This window comes from Lutjanus erythropterus, chromosome 2, assembly GCF_056507025.1.
Source record: "Lutjanus erythropterus isolate fLutEry1 chromosome 2, fLutEry1.hap2, whole genome shotgun sequence".
Classification (NCBI taxonomy): Eukaryota; Metazoa; Chordata; class Actinopteri; order Lutjaniformes; family Lutjanidae; genus Lutjanus; species Lutjanus erythropterus.
In genome coordinates, this window is record NC_139318.1 from 45,389,714 (window position 1) to 45,410,079 (window position 20,366).

Below are 20,366 nucleotides of genomic sequence, written 5' to 3' on the forward strand. Positions count from 1 at the left end.
CGGAGAGGAGAGCGAGTCGGTGTCTGAGCAGAGACAACAAAATAATGGGCTTGTCAGTGGGTGACAAACAGTAATGACCAAAACTTTTTTTTTTTTTTTTATTTGTTGTGGCCCTTTGGCATGGGTCTAATCAATTAATCAGGTGGTCTTTTAAAACCTTAGTGTGCAGGGATATAGTACATTAATTAGTGTGCTGTAATTTCCAAGATTTATTAATAATTAGGTAATGTAGTTATTTTTAAAGGCTCAATCTAAATAGAAAGAAGCCTTATTATATTTAACTTTTACTAAAAATAAAAACTTTTATGCCCTCAAAGTTGTATCAATTTTGGTATGGTTATATCAAAAATGGTATTGAATATTGATGTTTTTCAAGGTATTGTATTGAAGTTAGAAATTCCAGTACTGTGACAGCACTAACCCATCCACAATAAAATACTTTTCTTAAATGTTGCTTCTAAGTTTAAAACCCACCGTGACCTCTCACATTGATTTGTGAACTACCATTTTGAAGCCGAGTTTGACATTATGGGGGTCACAGTCCGAGTACATGCAGCACAAACGAGAGTGTGGAGCTTGTCACTAACAGACTGTGACTTGGGCATTGTTTGGTTTTGGCTCATCTGTTCAGCAGGAAAAAATTACAGTCTGCCTGGTCACAAAGTTTCTTGTATTACAACTAAACTGAAGTATGTTTCTGAAAATATTAGTGAGAAAAAGGTGGTCAACACGTCCTACAGTCTGCATGTTTTAGAGTTTGATCTGAGTTTTGTGAGCCCTGTGTGTTCGCAGAGAATGACTTGTCAGTCACATGGTAGCCCCACCCTAAAGTATATCCTGATTTATTGTCTATTTTACTGTAAATTAGCGCTGAAACTAACAGTTATTTTCATTATCGATCAATGTTTTGATCATTTTGTCAATTATTTTATTAATTTTTTGGTTGAATGACAGAAAGTGGTGAAAAAAAAGTTGATCAAGTCTAAGATAACATCCTCAAATGTATTGTTTTATCCACAACCCAAAGATAGATAGATAACATTTGAAAAGCTGAAATCAGAGATTTTGTGTGTGTTTTTCTTAGAATATCACTCAAAACAATTAATCAGTTATCAAAATAGTTGTTGATTAATTTAACAGTTGATTAATAATTGATTCATTGTTTTAGCTCTACCCTAAGTGGGATCATAATTTATTTTCATAAACAAGCACATGAGACTAAACTGTTTACTGAGGTCATAAATCAACTGAGAAGTAGCTTAATTATCTCATGAAGGTACAAACTGTATCATCAGTCTTTTTGCAGTCAGAGGAGTCGCCCCCTGCTGGCCATGAGAAAGAAAGCAGGTTTAAGGTGCGTCTCCATTGGCTTCAGAGGCTCTGTCACTGTTTATTTATACTGTCAATAGTTGCTTCCAGTAAAAAGACTCGAGCGCTTCTGTTTTCCGTTCGCTCATCATGCAGTCTTAACTGTCTGCTGTAAGAATGTGGAAAATGGACAAAGGCCTGAATGAGATCTGTCAAACAGATGATTTTATTATTTAAAAAAAAAGGGGGGAAATGGTGTGGCTGTGGCTCAGCTGGTAAATCAATACATCACAAATCTGAATCAACCTCTTGACTTTTGAAGCATCTTTCAGCTCCCCTCATCTTTTTGTCCGTCTCCTCTGTTTACTGATCAAACATATGCTGCGAGAAAAAATAGAATATTCACTTGCAGACTGAGAAAAGGTCACGGAAAGTATTCATGCAACTGAGAGAGGAGTCTCATTTCTTCCCCTCCTCCTCAGTTCACTCGGCACTCTCAGTTTGTCACGTCACAGACTTATTTTTCTAGTTTGCTTTAGCAAATATAGATCTGTTCCTTCACTCATCAAAAGGCAGGTGTCTCTCAGTTAAACAGAGATGGGATTTGGACCAAATGTGTTGAGGGTAGGGCTACACAATTAATCAATATATTGTCTAAATCTCAATATAGCAAAGTGTAATATCCAAATGGCACACACTGCAATATTGTAAAAAAGGCACAAATGTCCACTTGGATATTTAATGAAATTACAAAATACATGGAAGCAAACATTACAGCTACTGAGAATAAATCTGTAATTAGACTAGTAATTGGACTAGGCGCTGATAACAGCTACACACACTCAGACACATGCTTGCTTAAAGCTGGTGTAAGTGACAGATTCTAAGAACAGGATAAGGAGAAGACAGACAGTCTACAACAAGACAGAGCAGCTGACAATGTCGCAGAACAGCCATAAACTCTCTAGTTCTTCAGGCTAATGTTAGCCAGCAGCAGACTGCTGTTCACAGAGGGACAGTTAAAATCTCACCTCCTGTTCTGGCTGAAGAATAAACAACCTGTGTTGATGTGTCTCCTCAAACATTTTCTCATCCAGACCCGTTTAACTTCTGTGTCTTAACTGTTGCACTGCGTCAGTCTCCGGTTTGTTTACATCTGCTTCCACAGGAGATCATGTGAAATCGCGTTCTGCGAAGTCACGTTCACCCGATTCATAATCTTAATATAAAACTATAGTAAGGCCTGGCTGTAACCTGGAGGACTTTGGAGAAAATTTAAATAGTATTTAATGAATATTTAATAGTCAGTGTCTTATTATGAACATCCAATTTAATTTTTACAAGAAAAGTTGCAAAAATGTTTGTGAATGCTGTCATTTACAGTTCTTAGAAAGACTGAAAATCGGCCAAAATTGGAATCGGTAGGTGAGACCCTTCAAAAAATCGGAAATCGGAATCGGCCGATTATCTGAATGTCACATTATAGTCACAGAGGCGCTTAACTTTTTAGATTTTTTTTTGTTTGTTTGTTTGTTTTGTAGTCGGGTCTGGCGAGCAGGGTGTTTTATTTTGAAAACTGTCCAGATGTTCTGTGCCATCGTCTGTCTGACTTCCTGACCCATTCGATCTGCTCTGTGCATCTTGATGCAGTTTCTGTCAAAAATAGACAAGGCATGTATTTGAAGCAGAGTGCAGAGAGACTTCTGGGACACTTCTTGAATGCACTTCTGATGGACTCACGAGAGTCGTCAGCGGCCACAGTCTGCTCCGGTCGTGCCTGGTGGAATCAACACATTAGAGTATCTGCTCAAGTTTGCTGTATTCAAAGTTTGCCTGGTGGGTGTTATAAATGATTTAAACTAGGCTGCATTAAAATTGGACCTGTACCATGTAAAATCAAACAGATCAAGTGTCCCTTAACGTACTCGCAAGTCAAAGTGCTTAACTTTATGTTCTCAGAGATGTCTTAGGCTGAAGTTTAAAGTGAAAAATCATGTTCCGAAACTTCTCATAGTGTGGGAGTCCATTTAAAAACTTAGCAGTCTAACACTTACTCATGTTGTGGCTATGTGGTTTTAGACAAAGCCTGTTTGAACAGAAGCTGGTTTAACACTTCTTTAACTAAGTTACATAACAGACAAATTATCTGAAAGAAGGAAACAGTAACTTTCCCAACTCTGGAACTGTGAGACTGTAAAGACGCAGAATGGTTTTGTGCTCGTCTTTACAACATGGTTGATCTCACTTTAATAACCGTGTGGGCTTTTCTTACCCTTAACCTTTTCCTCTCCGAGACGTGTGACATTCATACTAATCATCACAGTAATGAGAACACCAGTATAGCAGTTACCAACATGTGACAGGAATATATTACAAGGATGTATACATGCAGAAGTATAAAAACAGAAGACACACTGATCAGTAGCTTGCTTGCCTCCACATGGGAGTTGGCATAGCAACCAACCAAGCACAGCAGGTCACAGTTTATAGGAATGCGAAGCACAGTTGGAAAAAGTCTTTGACCAGTCAGATAATTGCTCAAGTTCCCCAACAACAGCAGATACCGAACTAGAATCATAGAGATGTTAGATTTTTATGGGTCTGTCCTTCTTTTATCTGATTACGCTGGGGAAAAAACTCCATATTGGGAAAACTGTAACTGGTTTCCATAAACAGTGACTTCTCCGAGGTCCAGTACAGAGGCACCTGGCAGCTGAAATGTAGAATAAACAGTTGTTGATAATTTTACAGGCAGAAGGATACTAGACTTTAAATTAACTTTGTGCTCAAACAAAATCAAACTGCAGAGCCACGAGTGAGATCAGTGATGAGATGTGATGAGGGACAGCGTGTCTGCGTCAATCATCATTACAGAGATAAGAATACACAAAGCTGACAGATTCTGACAAATATAAGGTTCCAACAAATTAAGCAGCTTTGATCACCAGTGTGCCGACAGACTATGAAACAAAACAGAAAATTAAGTCATCAGCACTCAAAAATAAATATCTAACTCTTGTAATGGTACACAGCAGCAGAAGGAAACAGACGTTTCCTCAGGATTTCAGCGACATTTGTAACATTAATGGTGTTGCATACATTTGCGAGTGCTGATGCATTGGCATCTATCACTCTGTAAAGATGTTTGAGTGCCATTGTTTTTTGGGGTGCAGCCCCCCTTGAATTGGGGTTTAGGAAAATATGGCTAAATACAGAGTATCATGGTGTTGCGTATTGTGATCCTGTATCGATTCTAAAAACACTGTATCATGATATTGTGATACATGCAAAGTAGGGCTGAAGGATTTTTAGAAAAATATCTTATTGCAATTATTTCGACTGATATAGCAACTTAGATATGATTTGCGATATTAGAGGTAATGATAATTTTTAGATCATTATTCTTATTTTGATGGAAAAACGTTAAAATGACTGTGGTGGGATTTTTATTTTTGCAGGAATCTGTACTAAATAAAGATGTTTTCTGAAGTCTGTAGAATCTGATTCGTAGCACAGAACATCTCTGCCTCATGATATTCATTTATTTGACGACTGTTGCACCTCCTGTGATTTGAAAATTGCAAAAAGCCATATTGTGATTTTGAGAAAATCCTGATTAATTGTGCAGCCCTAATGAAAAGATTCAGGACAGTGGTTCATTTCGTGTTGTGTTTCTCATTTATCTCCACTGCTGATTGCATTAAAAAACTTTTTAAACTCAAATGTTAATACATATGATGGTGTGCTTTTCATAGTATGTAATATTATTAGTAATTTCTAGAATCATATCGATAGAATCATAACTTCGACATCATCATATGTATCATATCACCAGATTCTTGCTAATACACAGCCCCAACCTTGAAAGAAACAAGTATTGTATTTTGTGAATTTTTGGAGTTTTATTTTGAAAGCACATACTTCTGCACAAAATTTAGACATTCTTGGTCACAGAGAGTCCAGGCTATAAAAGCTTGTGTTGACAAGCATCTACTGTCCATGATGAGGATATAGAAACTGCCTCGTGAATCATTTGTGGACCCCACACTCTGAACTCTTCAGGGAGCAAACAAAAGAGATTTTAGTCATTTAATGCAATAAAGACCATTTAAGTGCTTTTGATCTATCTAATGTAAAAGCTGCACAATCTGATGGATCACAATGTATGTTTTTATTGAACTCTTGAGTCACAATCCAGTTATTCCTTGTCCATTTATATAACCCGATTATTGGCAATAAATCTATTTTATTGCCACATAAACCAGCTGTAATTTCCTTTCGCTGTGACATCAGATTTTCCCCTCTCCTGTGGGCTAACAGAGGGCTATACTGTCAAATTAAAACAACGCTGGGGAGAGTGAGATGCAATAAATCTGTGAATAAGTTCATTACATAATACAGTGAGGGTCAATCTAATCGACCATAATAGAAAGTCAAGCATATGAAAAAATAGAAACGGCACCTGTTTTCACTCCATTCATAATGTGGCTGTGTGAGAGCTCCCTGTTCTGTAGGAGTGAAAACTTCAGCCTCTGTAACACCACAGCAGCTTATTAAAACCATGAATCAAACACCGAACTACACTGATGCTCTCATCGATTCACTCCACACACACTCATGAACTCACTCAGGTAAAATTAAAGCTGAATTTGTTCAATGAACCAAGTATTATCTCAGTAATTTTACACACTAATTATCTCTATAGTCGGTGTCTTTTCCGTTCATGTTTACATACATCAACACACTCAAACATACATACTCTTCTTCATGTGTCAGACTTGAGTGCTGAATTTGATCTTATCGAGTATTGAAAAATCTTTCGTCATTCAAAACAGAATTTCATTACCTGCAGAGTAAATCTCATCAGTGTCAGTGAGCAAATAAGCATGCAGCATGTTTGTACCAAGATCTGATTATGCAGGTGATTGGCTGTCACCTTACATGTTGTAGCTGCTGCGGTTAACCTGTTAGCTTGTTGGTGAAACCGGCTGGAAGTTCTGGAGCTTCCTCTCCTCTGTGCAGATGAAACAGCATTTCTACCATATTTAGCTTCTGTATCATGGCACATTTCCACGTCATCAGAATCAGGACAGGCAGATGGAGCATAACGTTGGGAGGAATTTGATTTGAATGTTGAAACGTGGGCGTGTCATAACCCCACTTACCTCCATGCTGTTGCTAGTTCACTAACTAATGAATCTTAGCTCTGTGTCAAAGATTGACTGATGTCTGATATGATTGGCTGGTCAAGCCTTTGTAGGCACAAGTCATATTTTGTTTTACAGCCAGAAAACTTGATGGATTTTGATGTAAGAATACAAAGTTGATTTTTTTCTATCTTTTGGCCTATATTGTTAAAATGAGTGCACAATATAAGTGAGAATGTGATCTAAAAGGGCATTTTTCATTTCATCTCGACTTTAAACTCATCCACAGAGAAAAACAAACATAACATTGTAGTAAGATATATTTACTTCTCCATTTCATTAAGTATTTAGGATGTTATCCTATTTGAAGTTCTCATATTTTATTAAGAGACATGACTGAAAGTAATATTTTTAGGCATATAGTTTTCAAGTAAACCACTGTTATGAATGATTTTTGCATATTTGAACAAGTTGTACCTCCCATTGTGCCGATTCTCTTCTTAGTTGTGTTTTTTGGGAGAGTTTGGTACTTTTGACCCTCCCTATAATTATTATTGATTATAAAAAAAAAAGGGGAAGTGCAGCCATTGTATGTTTGATTATAAATATCAGTTAAAATGTCATGAAAGTTACTGCAAAGTGAGACAGACTGGACAAACTGTAGTTCTGAGTTTTAACACCTTTGTGAATATAATTGAATGAAGCACCGTTATAACAGTTGTCGATTATTAGAAATCAGCTGAAAGGACATGATGATTAAGAGTCATTTTTAAACCATGTCATTATTATTAATAAGCTGTATTTTATTCATTTAGCAGGATAGAGGCTGAAGGTACCAGAAAACCCATTCTGTTAACTTCCAAACTGATTCAGTCACATGTTGTCCTCTCACATCAGCATGAATTCAACTCTGACCTGGTGTGTCTGTTTAATGTCTTGTAGACCACTGATATGATGAAGCCTTTATTGACTTTTTTTTTCATTGAAAATGAGTTTTAAAAGTCTCAGATCTCAGCAGCTGGTCAAAGGACTCACCGGTATTGATCAACTCATGTATCAAGTTAGCACAGATATATTATGGTAATCTAGTTTGTACTTATCGCGGCTTTAATAATGCAACGTTTTATTGATCCCAGAAGGGAGATTGTCTTTATGTTTGCCCATTCCTGCTCAGGTTGGACTGCAGTGTTAAGACTTACTGTTGAGGATTCAGGGACACTTACTGACATTTGTTTTTGTTCTCAGATCTTTTGGTTGAAGAAAGTTTGTACACTTGTTTCACTGTGCTGTCTTAATTTAAACACTCAACATTTCATTTTAGTCTGCTTATGTAAAATGCTGCTGCTCCCCTTCAGTATTTGCCAGTATTGTCATTTATCACTGTACTTTTTTAGATGCGAAGCACTGGCTTGTAACTGATATTTAGCAGACATACAGAGGCTGTAGTGAGTGTACTTGTATACAAAAACTTGTGTTTATGTTGCTAAAGCAACAGAAAAAACATTCAGAGAGGAAAATAATCTCACCATTTGACATGGAAAGGGACTGAAGGACCGTCCACATCAAGAACAGTAACGATAACATTAACCATAGATACATTGTTTTAAAAAATCATTCTAATTAAAGTCGATGGCAGGGTCCACGCCACAACCATGAAAGAATGACAGAGTGATTGAAAAAACTGACATCCATTCAGAATCCATCTGAATTTGCATTTACTGCATCAGTGACTTGGATTGGAAGCATCAATTAGTTTCATTTCAGGGTCATTTTTCTATGAAATAATGTTGCAGAAATGCTCATAATATCAGTTTATGACTGTAAGCTTCCTCTTTTATTTAAGATGATTGATGGGATTTAGGAAACTCTTTAGGTGACCTACTTTGGGGTCTCTGAAGTTCATTTGGTCCTCACTGATGTCCTCTGACTGTTACAGGACAACGTTAAACTGATGTCGACTCACATGAAAGTATTAATAGCATTTATCCTCAAAAGACGACAACTTTCAAAACAGAGCGTTGGTTTTTCCAACGGCTGCAACTAAAGATTATTTTCACCATCAATTAATCTGTTGATTTCTTTCTAGATTAATTTAGTAGTGGTTGATTTATTAAATATCATAAAATGGTGAGAAATGCTGATCAATGTTTCCCAAAGTTCAAGCTGACGTCCTCAAATGTCTTGGTTTGTCCATGATCCAGAAATATTCAGCTCAATGTCATGAAGAAATGTCATTCAAGAAACCAGAAAATCGTCCCTTTTAAGAAGCTGAAATTAGAGAATTTTCTTTTTTTTTTTTTTTCTTAAAAGATTACTAAAACTGATCAATAGATTACCTAAATAGTTGCGGATTAATTTAATAATCAATTAATCCTTGCAGCTCAAGTTTTTCCTAACTTCTCTTGTCTTTGAAGAACTTTGTAAACTCATCTTCTTCTGGTTTTGTTTTTGTTTATCTGCACGACGTACAGCAGTAACCAGTCATTTCATTTTCCTAATCTGCTGCACACGGCGCAGGTATCACTGTTTATAGACCGTTACTGTTCATCAGTGTGAATTGTCACTCCGTCATTGGTGTTGTTAATATTTTTCGATCTTGGTGTGGACGGCTCTTAGCTGTTGCCGTAGATCGGTGACATGTAAGCATGCTTAGTGCTTATAAAAATATTCAGCACCTTTTGGACCTTTTCATGTTTTATATTTGTTACAACATTAAATCTCAGTAGATGTAACTAGAGTTTTTGATACTGAATAACAGGGAAGAAAATTTTAATGACAGGTCAATCAAACATCCATTAAATGCTGAGTGCAAACAACAGGAGGTCTGTCTTCACCATAAAACTATAAAAAGTCAGAGGGAGACCAGGAGAACTTTTTATAGGCACCATGTTTGTTTGAATTATTATGTACTCTGTAATCTCAAAATAATTTTCTCTTATCTTGAGTCATAATGTGACTGTTTGACTGAGGAATGCCTTATTATCCTTTACTTCAGGAAGCTTCTAAATAAGGAGAGAGAGAGAGCAGAGTAGGTGAAAAGAAGCACAAATAATGTGATCAAAAATATTTCACTCTAATTATAGCTGCCAATGTAGCTGCAACTAAATACAGCACTGCTGTTAAAGACAAAATATCTCCCATGTTTGAACACAGAGAGCCTTTTATCACCTCATCTACAAGTATTAAATCCAGCCAACCTGTTTTTCTAACTCTCTCCTCCTGCAGAGAAGCAGCAGGGACTCCATGTACGAGTGGGACTGTGGTTCAGTGTCACTGTGTGTTCACTCTGAAACTTATTTGAAATAAATAATGTATTATGAAGTGTCCACTGTTAAGTTTATGTCATGTTTTGCTGCCATAACCTTAACTCTTGTGTGTGTGCCTCTGTAATAATATTAATATTAGCTGTAAACATGTTTTCTCTCCAGTATCACTGCTTTTACAAAGTAAATGTTGATTGTATGTGTTACAGGGAGAGACGAGACGATGCAGCCGGCCAAGCCGTCCTTCCTCGAGTACTTTGAGCAGAAGGAGAAGGAGGCCAACAGTCACAATGATGGAGGAGGAAGAGGAGAAAACAACGCAGACAACCGCAAACTGCCCGCTGAAGGAGACCTTCAAGTGGTGAGTTAGAAATACAGTGTGTGTGTCTGTGTGTGTGTGTTTACTGGATACCATGGTGATATATTCTGATGGTAACAACATCAGCAAGAGTTTTACTTGCTGTTTTCAGGCGACAGAGCACGGCGCTCCTGTCTTCATTAGCTGCTTGATTGTGTTTAAAGATCACTGATCCACTTTTTTTCTGTTCTGATCCAATTCTGATCCCTTGAACTGGATTTCTGCTGATTGTCTTTCTGTGTTTAAGACTAAAAGATCTCCAAACTAAGGACTTGTTGAGTTGGTAAACTGTTACTTGGTCACTCAGTTTAACACTGACTCGGGTTAGTTTACAGTGAATTCCACCTGTATGTCTCACTCATAGATTTCTGCAAAACAAAATATTTCAGTAGAACTGTTTAATTACCGGTTGAATAGTTTGTGCTACCACATTTTGGCTGTGGGCTTAAAATTGAATCATTATTTTCTTATAATACATAAAGACAAACTATCGAATCTTTATTCAGACAAACAAAAACATCTTGGTTCATGTTTCCACTGTTCTAACAATTTATAGCTGAACTATAGGAGAATGCACACTTATAATTTCTCTGACTTTGTGAAAATCTGATGTTTTCACACCACCGATGACAAAGAAGGCTTTAAAACCCGAGTCTTGCTGGTAAAACACTCACATGTAGGCTGATGTAGAGTTTTATGGAACTGAATGGCCACATCTGATTTGACTGAAAATATGGACAGTCAGTACAGTTTTCTGTGATATTTTTGGCCACAAAAGTTGTAGTGTGAAAATTTCATGCCATCACATCCCTCATTCTGAATAATTATTACCAGGCATGCAAGTCAGACTGACTCAACTTCATATTCAGTCTAATCAGGTCGAGGAAGGTCTCGCTCATGTCAGCGTGTCCAAAACCTGAATAAATCCACATGAACTCGCTGTAACCTCTGATCACACTGTGTCATAATCAAAACAGAAAAATGTTTGGGATGCAACATGTCTGTTTGGGTCGACTTTGTTTTGGATCAGGTCTAATTATCTTCATGTCTGTTCAGATTCTGGCTCCTGTCCCGTTTTTTTTCTGTGGTTTTGTCTCTGATTTGTCAGACTAAACACATCTTAAACCTTCAAAACGTATTAAATCACATTATTTAAATTAAATGAAATATTTTTCCACTATAAATTTTTGTCATTCCACAAACAGGCCCCTCTCTCAGTTTTAGTTTTGTTGATATGAATAGTGGTTTAAAAAAACAAAAACCAGTTGTTTACATGCCACCTCTGTCTGACTAACTTTGCGGTCTTTGCTCTGGCTCTGCTATGCTTTTACATTTTGGTGCAGTAAGCTGATGCCTCTGTAGAAAGCATATTACAGTGAGTGAAAAAGCAGCGGTTGTTTGTCTTGCTCAAGGACATTTAAGCAGGACTAATGGCTGCTGCTGCTGGAATTAAATATTAAATATGTGACCTTTAAATCCGAGGTGGTTGCTCTTACCAGACCACCCGGCTGCCTCTTCAGCTTTAGATATTCAGAGGGCACCGGAGCCTCATCTGTCTCATCTGCTGCTGCCGCAAGAGATATCAGAACAATAAACCTTTGTTCATAAAACAACAACGAAAACATTTCTTGATTTTTCCAGAAATTATTGTTGGGGGTTTAGCAGTGGTGAAGTAGAGTTTAAAGGCTGTGAAATGTTGAATTCTACAATTATTTATCAGCTTGTTGTCATTAGTACATCAGTATGTTTCCGTAAAATAACTTGTGTAGCTTTATAATTGTTATTGGTGTGTGTGTGTGTGTGTGTGTGTGTGTGTGTGTGTGTGTGTGTGTGTGTGTGTGTGTGTGTGTGTGTGTGTGTGTGTGTGATGTGAGCAGTTTCCTGTAAGGAATACTTTCTTTCTGCAGATTCTACTGCAATAGCAATAATGGCACCAGAACTATAAAGTTGCAGTCTAGAGTTTGAACAAACAATCTTTCTAGTTATTGTCAGTTATCATTCTTGGTGTTGACAGCCATTTAGTCTCTTTAATGTCCTCAAAAGTGCGTGTGTACGTGCGTGCAGGCCTGCGTTTGTGTGTGTGTGTGTGTGCAGTGTGACATGGACCTATTGAGACTGATCTGTGCCAGTGTGCATTTCAACGTGTCACACTAACAGACAGTGACAGTTAACCGCTGGCTGACCCTGGTTTTTACTCTTGTTCTCCTGGATCTTTAATACTGTAAGTGTTCACTGTGAAAACACACACACACACACACACACACACACACACACACACACACACACACAGAATCATCTTCAATATGTACATCTCACATTGCTGTGACACCAACACACTGTCGGATTTAATAGGTGTCACACACACCACACTATATATTCAGTTATATAATAAATTATATATGTATGGACACACACAGAGTTATAAAGTGCTTCTCATCTCTGAACCAGTATTCAGGTATTTCAGGATTTAAAGGATTTTTTTCTAGTATAATCTGTAAAATAAATAAATATTTAAACAACAAAAACACAGCAAAACAACAAAAAGATACTTAACCAGTTACATTGCATTGTAGTAATGAACAAATCTGTTATAGATGTTTATTCACATCACCACTAATCAGTCTCCTATGTTTTTGTTCTGGTTCAAGTTTGACATCTTCTGGTGTTCCGGTTGTTTCAAAACTATGTGTTTTCTTTTGAGGCTCACGGTTGAGTAAAATGAATTTTCTGGTGCAGAAACAGTCTGACGTTTACCGCTGTAACTTGTGACGTCGGTGCAAAGACAGCAGGAACTTGGAATAATGTTTAACGGTGGAAGTAAAACCCAAAATATTGGTGTGCTTTACTGCACCATTTTGAACAGCAGGCAGTTAGTGTCAAATCAAACAGGCTTCACTGGACGACATAAATCCCACTTGAGGGGATTTATTGTTCCATTAGACTTGCAAATGTGAGGATAAGAAGTTAATTTCTTCTGGGATGTTTAATACTTTGAGGCAGCTTGTTGACAGCTTCGTGCTGACAGTGTTTAATTTTAGATCCGTCTACGTTGCTATTTTTATATTTCGCTACCAGATGTGTGTCTTTAAATGTAGTTAACAAGAACATTGTCCTGTGGGCTGGTTGAAAACTCATTTCCATCAGTTTGTGGTTCATAAATTTACTTCTATTGTCTCATTCTCTCACTATTTTACCTCTAGACTCTCAGGTCAGGGTAAGGGGGTGTAGTCCAGGAGAAATCCTTCATATATGTTTCTATGCTCTGTAGCATTTTAAACTTACATTTAGCTGCCTTGTCTAATATTTACCATTGTATCTGTGCTTTATGCTTTAACCGGTTGAGTGGTGTGACAATGCAGCACAGAACATGTGGTGGAAAAGCACTAACCTCCATTATTTATGAGAGACAGACGCACAACAACCAGTCTCCCTCAACCGGTCCATTCTGTCCTCTTTCCTTTTCTCTATTTTTATTTTTCCCATATTGGTTTGCTTTTTCCACCATCACATCCTCCTCCTTTCCTCATTCCTCTCTCCTCAGATGTCTCCTCAGAATACAACTCAAGGAGACGTAGTCTCATGGAACACATCCTGACTGAAGGTTAAATCCCAGGCTGCAGGTTCAAACTAGACGTATCGCAGTATATCAGTTTTTATGGTATTCATGATATTTTAAAAATGAAATATTGATATCATGTTAATGTTGTCAGGCCTTCTGGATTTCTGGAGGTCATTTTCAAATTTTTGACAGTGTCCTAATGCTTCTTCTTATTGGGTAGATGTGGTAACAGAGATCAGATCTATAATCAGCCCTGAGGATTTTTATATTTTACTTTCAGAGTTACTGATGGTGTAAATTGTGATTAATGTAAAAGTTTCCACACGTTAACACAAATATTAATCGGTTTAAAAGTGATCTGATGTTTTGTCCCTTGGTGTCTGTTCTACTTTGACCCTGGTGTAGTCCAGTTGTAGGATCTTCCATTCTGTCCTCACGCTTATCCGTCTCGTGGACGAGGACGCCAGTGTTATTTTAGCTCCATTGATTGTGGGTAATAAATAGCTGTAGAGCGGAGTGCTGCTGGTAAAAGCTGAGAGGGGGAATCCCTCGGGGAAGAGCTAAAGCAGGCATCAGGTCCCTATCTGAGGCCCGCAGCACAGAGGCAGCGAGATTGAATAAATGTCAATAGATGAAGCCTCTGAAAGCCACGAGAATAGATCCACTTATCAGACACCTTGATTATCGCTGTCACGTCATGAATGAGGAATTCTTAGGTCGTGGTAAAGATTTTCTTAAGTGTCCATTAATGGACTCGGTACCGATTGATCTTTGGGCTCCAAGTCATGAAATCCTCTGCTGCAGGATCGTAAACAAGGAAGAGAAGTCATTAGATCAGAAGCTTAACTGGCTTCATATCCTCTTCTGAGGTACAAACGTCTCGTTTAAAGGTGATATAAACTCTCCAGTAGTCACTTTTTAAGATTTTTGAAACAGGATCTGTGAATTTGTAACTTGTATGAAACCAGTGAGCAGAATATGAGAAAGTGATTCAGTGTTTACTTGGATACCAGTTGAGTTTGTTGAAGCTCCACATGAAACATGATGATGACAGTAGATAAACTGCACATTTTAATAAAGAATCCTCTTATTTTAAAGGTTGTATTCGTTTGTAGAAGACTTTGTGTTGGTAATTCTGAACTTCAAAGTTCATTCTTGACCTTAGAAACAGCAGTTGACAAAATAATTTCATCTCAAAGTCCATTGTGTAGCTTTTCTGAGGCTTTCTGTCATATTACATGATCTTCTTCATCCACAGAGAGACTTTATCCAGTTGTAATAGAAAATGTAGATGTTAAAATATTGAATTTGTCTGAGCACTTAAAGGACCTCTCGTCCACGTTGAGTTCATTCTTGCCGTTTAAAACAGAAAGTGACAACAAGCTCTAGAGAACAGCTGCTAATGGAAGTGAGACATTTGTTGAAAATTTCAGAAAAGATTTTCATCATGTGATTCTTCACTGCGCGCGTCGACAAACTTGTAAAGCTGTTTGACTGCAGTCGTTGTGTAACCGTCTGATAATACAGACTGTTGGTCTCCATCCGGAGACGTAACAGCTGAAGTTTGGTCGGCTGTGAGTGACAGCAGGACCTGAGGGATCTCATGTAGCGTTTTAGTTTAGCTCAGTTTAGTTTGTTAAATTCATTTCTACCTGAGACTATGTACAAAATACAGACAGTATTTGTGTGAAAAAACAAATTAAAAGCTGGTGATAGGAGTCACATATGATACATATGACATTGTCTAGCTTATAATGCTTTGTGTCTCATATGTAATCAGCCTTCTTAGACAAATCTTGCTGCGTTTAAATACTATGGTGCATAGATGAATGAATACACAGGAAATAAACGCCCTTATTCCATAGATTATTGTTAAAGGACCCGATGGCACTTATTACTGTGGATACAAGCACATCGATTGTCTGAACGGAGATGATTTTCAGATGTATCATGTGGCTAATAAACTACTTTTATAGCTGGAATAAGTCATGTTAAAATCAAGTTATGTGTGGCAACATTTTCCAGTTTCCATATCTAGTTATATTAAATCAATTAGCAGGGAGACCTCGGCTGACCAGCCGATTATTTCTTTTCCACCTCCACATAAATCTTCTGTTGGCTGAGTTCCCTATCGTAATAAATTAATTTAATTTTATATTTTTATTTTCCCTCAATAAAAAAAAAGGTTTGTTCATGATGATCGTATTGAAAATGATTCCTCTGGGATTTATAAAAACCTGGTATACAGTAATACTTTGATACTTCCTGAGCCTGCTTTTATCTTATGAGCTACTTTCCACCTGTCGTCCCTGGACAGGTGAAAGGAAAAGATAAAACACACAAATAACACATTTCATAGGAATTAACACGGAGCCGAGTACAAATATTAAGGCGGTGCTGCGTTTAGGGACACTGAGGTCTCCCCTCGAATGAGAGTGAAGATGAATAAATCTCTTCCTTGGTTTCTTATGCAACAAACATACATCTGAATACTAAACTGAGCTACAAAACTTAACATTTCATATTTAACAAGCATATCAAAATGATGATACTGATTTTCTGCCCTTCAGGGTTTGTTTATAGATCGACCGACATCGTGACCAACATGAAAAAAAAATAGAAAAAGTTTGAATATGTCCTCATTTGTTCAGCATAAAGTTAAAAAATAATCTGTTATAATTTCCTAAAACTTAAGTTGACATCTTGTAAGCGCTTGTTTTTTTTTGCCAGATTTACAGTAAAAACACAAAATATTCAGTTCATTATCACGTAAGAAAGAGAAAAGCTGAAAATCCTCACACTTGATAAGCTAGAAATAAGATTTATTAAGTTTTATTTCATATAAAATAATTCCTATTGATGTTCTGTCTGTCAACTAATTGATTGATGGTATAGTTGTAGCTCTTCTGTTCAGTGTTTGTGTGTTTGATGTGTTGTATGACAGATAATAATGAAGCTGATCTGTGTGCAGGTGAGTACGTGGTCGGTGGAGGAGCTGCGTCTGCGTCTGGCCTCTCTGGACCCTCAGATGGAGCAGGAGATCGAGGAGATCCGTCAGCGCTACCAGGCCAAGAGACAGCCCATCCTGGACGCCATCGAGGCCAAAAAACGACGGCAGCAGAACTTCTGAGAAGGAGCTGCCGAGCTCCTCGCAGCTACAGCTGGATGTTCTGTCTCTCGTGTTCTCTGCAGAAGTTCTGTGAAATGTCAATAAGACAAAAAAAAATAATGAAAATAATGGACATGGGGACGATTCGCCACGGTTGGATGTGACGTGGTGATTTGGAAAACTGCGAGGGTTCTGATGAGCCTCACCTTGGATGTCAAACTGCTGAAGAAGAAAAAAGAGCGGTTCTATTATCAGAGTGTCTGTTTGATTTGAGATCCATGTTTATTCTGCCTTCTCGAGATCATCTGGACTCTTCAAGAACATTTTTGTATTTCTGGTTTCATTCTGGTCTCATCAGCAGCTCATCTGGACGCGCAAGTTTCTTCCTCTTCATTTTTTAAACCACAGTGATGATTGTCAGATGTCTTTTAGTTTTTTTTTTCTTAATCTTGTGGTACAACAACATTTTAACTACTGAGTGTTCAGTTTAGGTACTCGTCTGTTTCCTGCTGCTGCTGGACTTCTCAGTGCTCCAGTCTGGACGTGTTTAGTCTAAAAATCAATCATTCTGAAAGTTTGTGAAGCGCACAAAAGGCTGAAAATGCAGATTATTAGTTTGTTCCAGCACATATCTGCCTCCTCTAGTTAGAATATTTTGGTCAATTTGAAGCTGCAGGTTCTAAAAACACGGATCAAAGTTAGAACCACAGATTTCCTGACAGCCATGTTGAGTTTTGGTGAGTCGCTCAAAAGAGAGAACATCTTTATCATTTAGCATGTGAGAGGTTCTTAACATCCAGCAGGTTCCTCACTTGAAGCTTTAGAACCTTTCCCTGTCAAAGTTGCTTCTGAAACCTAATTTTTTTTTAAATCCGGTACATGTTCTCTTGTTTTTTCTAAACACTGTGCTGAATATGCAGCTGTTGCTGAAGTCTGTGGTAATAATTCATCCTCAGATTTCCTTTTTCCACCAAATTCTTGAACCGATTCCATCAAGAATCTTGGAACCTTGGTGCTACCGAGAAAGCCAGCCTGCGTTTCCACCAGTTTTAAGTGGAACCACCTGTAGAACACGACTCGCTCACTTCTGATCACAGTTCAGGTCAGGAGGGAAGCAACTTTTCAGGTTCCAAACCTATTTATTTTTGGTCAGAATGCTCCAAAAGGTCCAAAATTAGTTATGCAGACCATAATGGAACCAGTTCCATGTTGGTGGAAAACAGCGTTGAGCCAAACAGCAGAAATATTTCAGTAAAGACGACTGATAAATGAAGCTTCATCAGTTTTAAGAAAAAGTTCAGCTAATATAAAGAGTCAATTGAATAATTCTGTTTTTCCTTCTAGAACAGGGGTGCCCACACTTTTTCGGCTTGCGAGTTACTTTTAAAATGACCAAGTCAAAATGATCTACCTACATTAAAAATGAGGAGTCCACCCACCCCGAAAATGATCAAGACACCAGCAGCACCCCCAGATTGTGACCCCCGGGACCGGGACATCAGCTGTGCACCTGCAACTCAAGCTAACGTCCCAGGTCAAAATGCTAGTATTTCAGAGGCACCGCACCAAACAACTAGCTTCACATTTCCGGGAAGGTCATTTGGTAAAGAAACGTTTTGTCGGTCATTCAGTGCGAGCTGGTTTAGCAAATGGAGATGGCTCCATTATATTGAGGACGGCGATCGCGTTGTTTGTTTCATGTTCATGGAGATGTTTTGGACAGTCTGGACATTGGCAGCCTAATGAGGAGCTTCATCAGCGCCAACCCGGAGAGGAAAGCCACATTTGGAGTTGTGTGACGCCGGTCAGACACTTTTCTTTTCTAATGCTGCCGCCGCGCAGCACACGGCGCCTTTACACACAGAGTTCAGCACCACAGTGACATGGACAGCAGCCGTGACAAATTGTTTATGGTTGACAAGGTGATCGGCACCATGGACAGTTATACAGACAGATTTTTGCAGTCTTAATTACTGTGCGGGTATTTTTTAATCATTATTATCAATGCAGGGAGTTGCGAGTGCAGCGCAGAGCTTTTTTTTTTCTCAGCCCCCCCCCCTGCTGAGAATATGTTCCCGCGGCTATGTCTCACACTGGCTGCCCTGTACATCAGTCAAGTGGCAAATGCCATACTGGGGATGGATGATAGGCTAACATCTAATTTTCTTGTTGAATGGCATGCGATCTACCCGCACTACCTTTGCGATCGACCAGTCGATCGCGATCGACGTATTGGGCACCCCTGTTCTAGAACATCTCATTTACTCAAGTTACACTTGAGGGCTGGATGATGATGATGATGATGATGATGATGATGATGATGATGATGATGATGATGATGATGATTGATCTTTTCAGGCAGCTGTTGAGGATTAATACTTTGTTTTATATAATTATGTCGTCCTCTTCTTCCTCATCGTGGATCTAACTGGAGGTTTGATGTCCTGGTCTGACTTAAAGACAAATATTCAGATTCCACAGATAAACGTCGAGTCGTCATTAATGAAAATGTTGATTTTGTATCCAACAGTCGGTGAATCTCACAGGATGAAATGTCAGTGCAGAAAAGAACAACAGAACAATAATAATAATAATAATTTGATAGACAACTGAAACTGTCCCCGTCTAACATTTATAAGCAGCATATAAACATTTAAATGTTTTATAACACTTTATAATGTAGTTTTAAACAGACATCAAGACTTTATTAATGTGCAGTATTTGTCAACAATTAAAACTTCTCATATGAAGACATATTTTAAATGATGAAAACTGTTTTACTGTATTATCTTTCATTTTCTGATTACACACCAGCTTCCATTTACACAGGAGTTATACTTGTTGACATTTACAGTCATGTCTGCTTAAAGACAATGTAGAGTGTTATAAATGTTTATATAATTATGAATGCTAAAAAGGAAGGTTACCTTTATTTTTCAGATGGTCCTATAAACTTAATTTCTTAAATTGGTGGCACATTTTTACCTCCTCAAGTCTAATAATAACTTTTTTGTAGATTTGGTTGTTACTGATAAACGACTGAAGTGTCGGTGGACGTTGCTTCATTTAAAGGGATCAAAACAGACAAAAACAAACACACCTGCGTTTGAATGTTTAATATCTCAAACTGGACTTTAAATTATGTTGAAGTTGCAAGTTTATAAAACTGCATGAAGCAAAATGTTTTAAGGGAAATTGATCTGAAACCCGTTGTGACCTGCCTTCGTTTAATCTCCGCTGTGTCCTTCTTAGTGTTTAATTTGTGTTTTCATTTTAGTGTCGACCATCTGTTTTTCTTCCTGACTAAGCTACAAACAAAGACCTGGGTCGACAAATAGATGGAACGGATTCAACAAAGCTTTTATTTCCTGGATTTATTAGTTTGATTTGGCACAGCGGACCAAACGAGATTGCCCCCTAAAAAAAATAAAGTGCCAAGAAGCTGCGGGCTAAAAGCTGGCGTCGACCCAGGTCTGATCCAACTTTACTTCGAAAACATTCCTCGGAGCAACTCAGCCGCTCGTTTTTCATACATGGTAGATTCATCCATCCATCCGTCCATCCATATCCATCCATCCATCCATCCATCCATCCATCCATCCATCCATCCATCCAGCACAAA

At 38.0% G+C, this 20,366-nt stretch overlaps 1 protein-coding gene across 1 annotated transcript in view; it reads left to right on the plus strand.

Annotated features, from left to right (window-relative positions):
• Positions 1-17,545, plus strand: part of LOC146332279 (serine/threonine-protein kinase 4-like) — a 39,452-nt gene extending 21,907 nt beyond the window's left edge. The window contains exons 10-11 of the mRNA XM_084741129.1: positions 9,928-10,079; positions 16,607-17,545. Coding sequence (XP_084597255.1) covers positions 9,928-10,079; positions 16,607-16,765 — 311 coding nt within the window. The 3' untranslated portion in view covers positions 16,766-17,545. The remainder of the gene's footprint in view (positions 1-9,927; positions 10,080-16,606) is intronic.
• Positions 17,546-20,366: the final 2,821 nt, after the last annotated feature.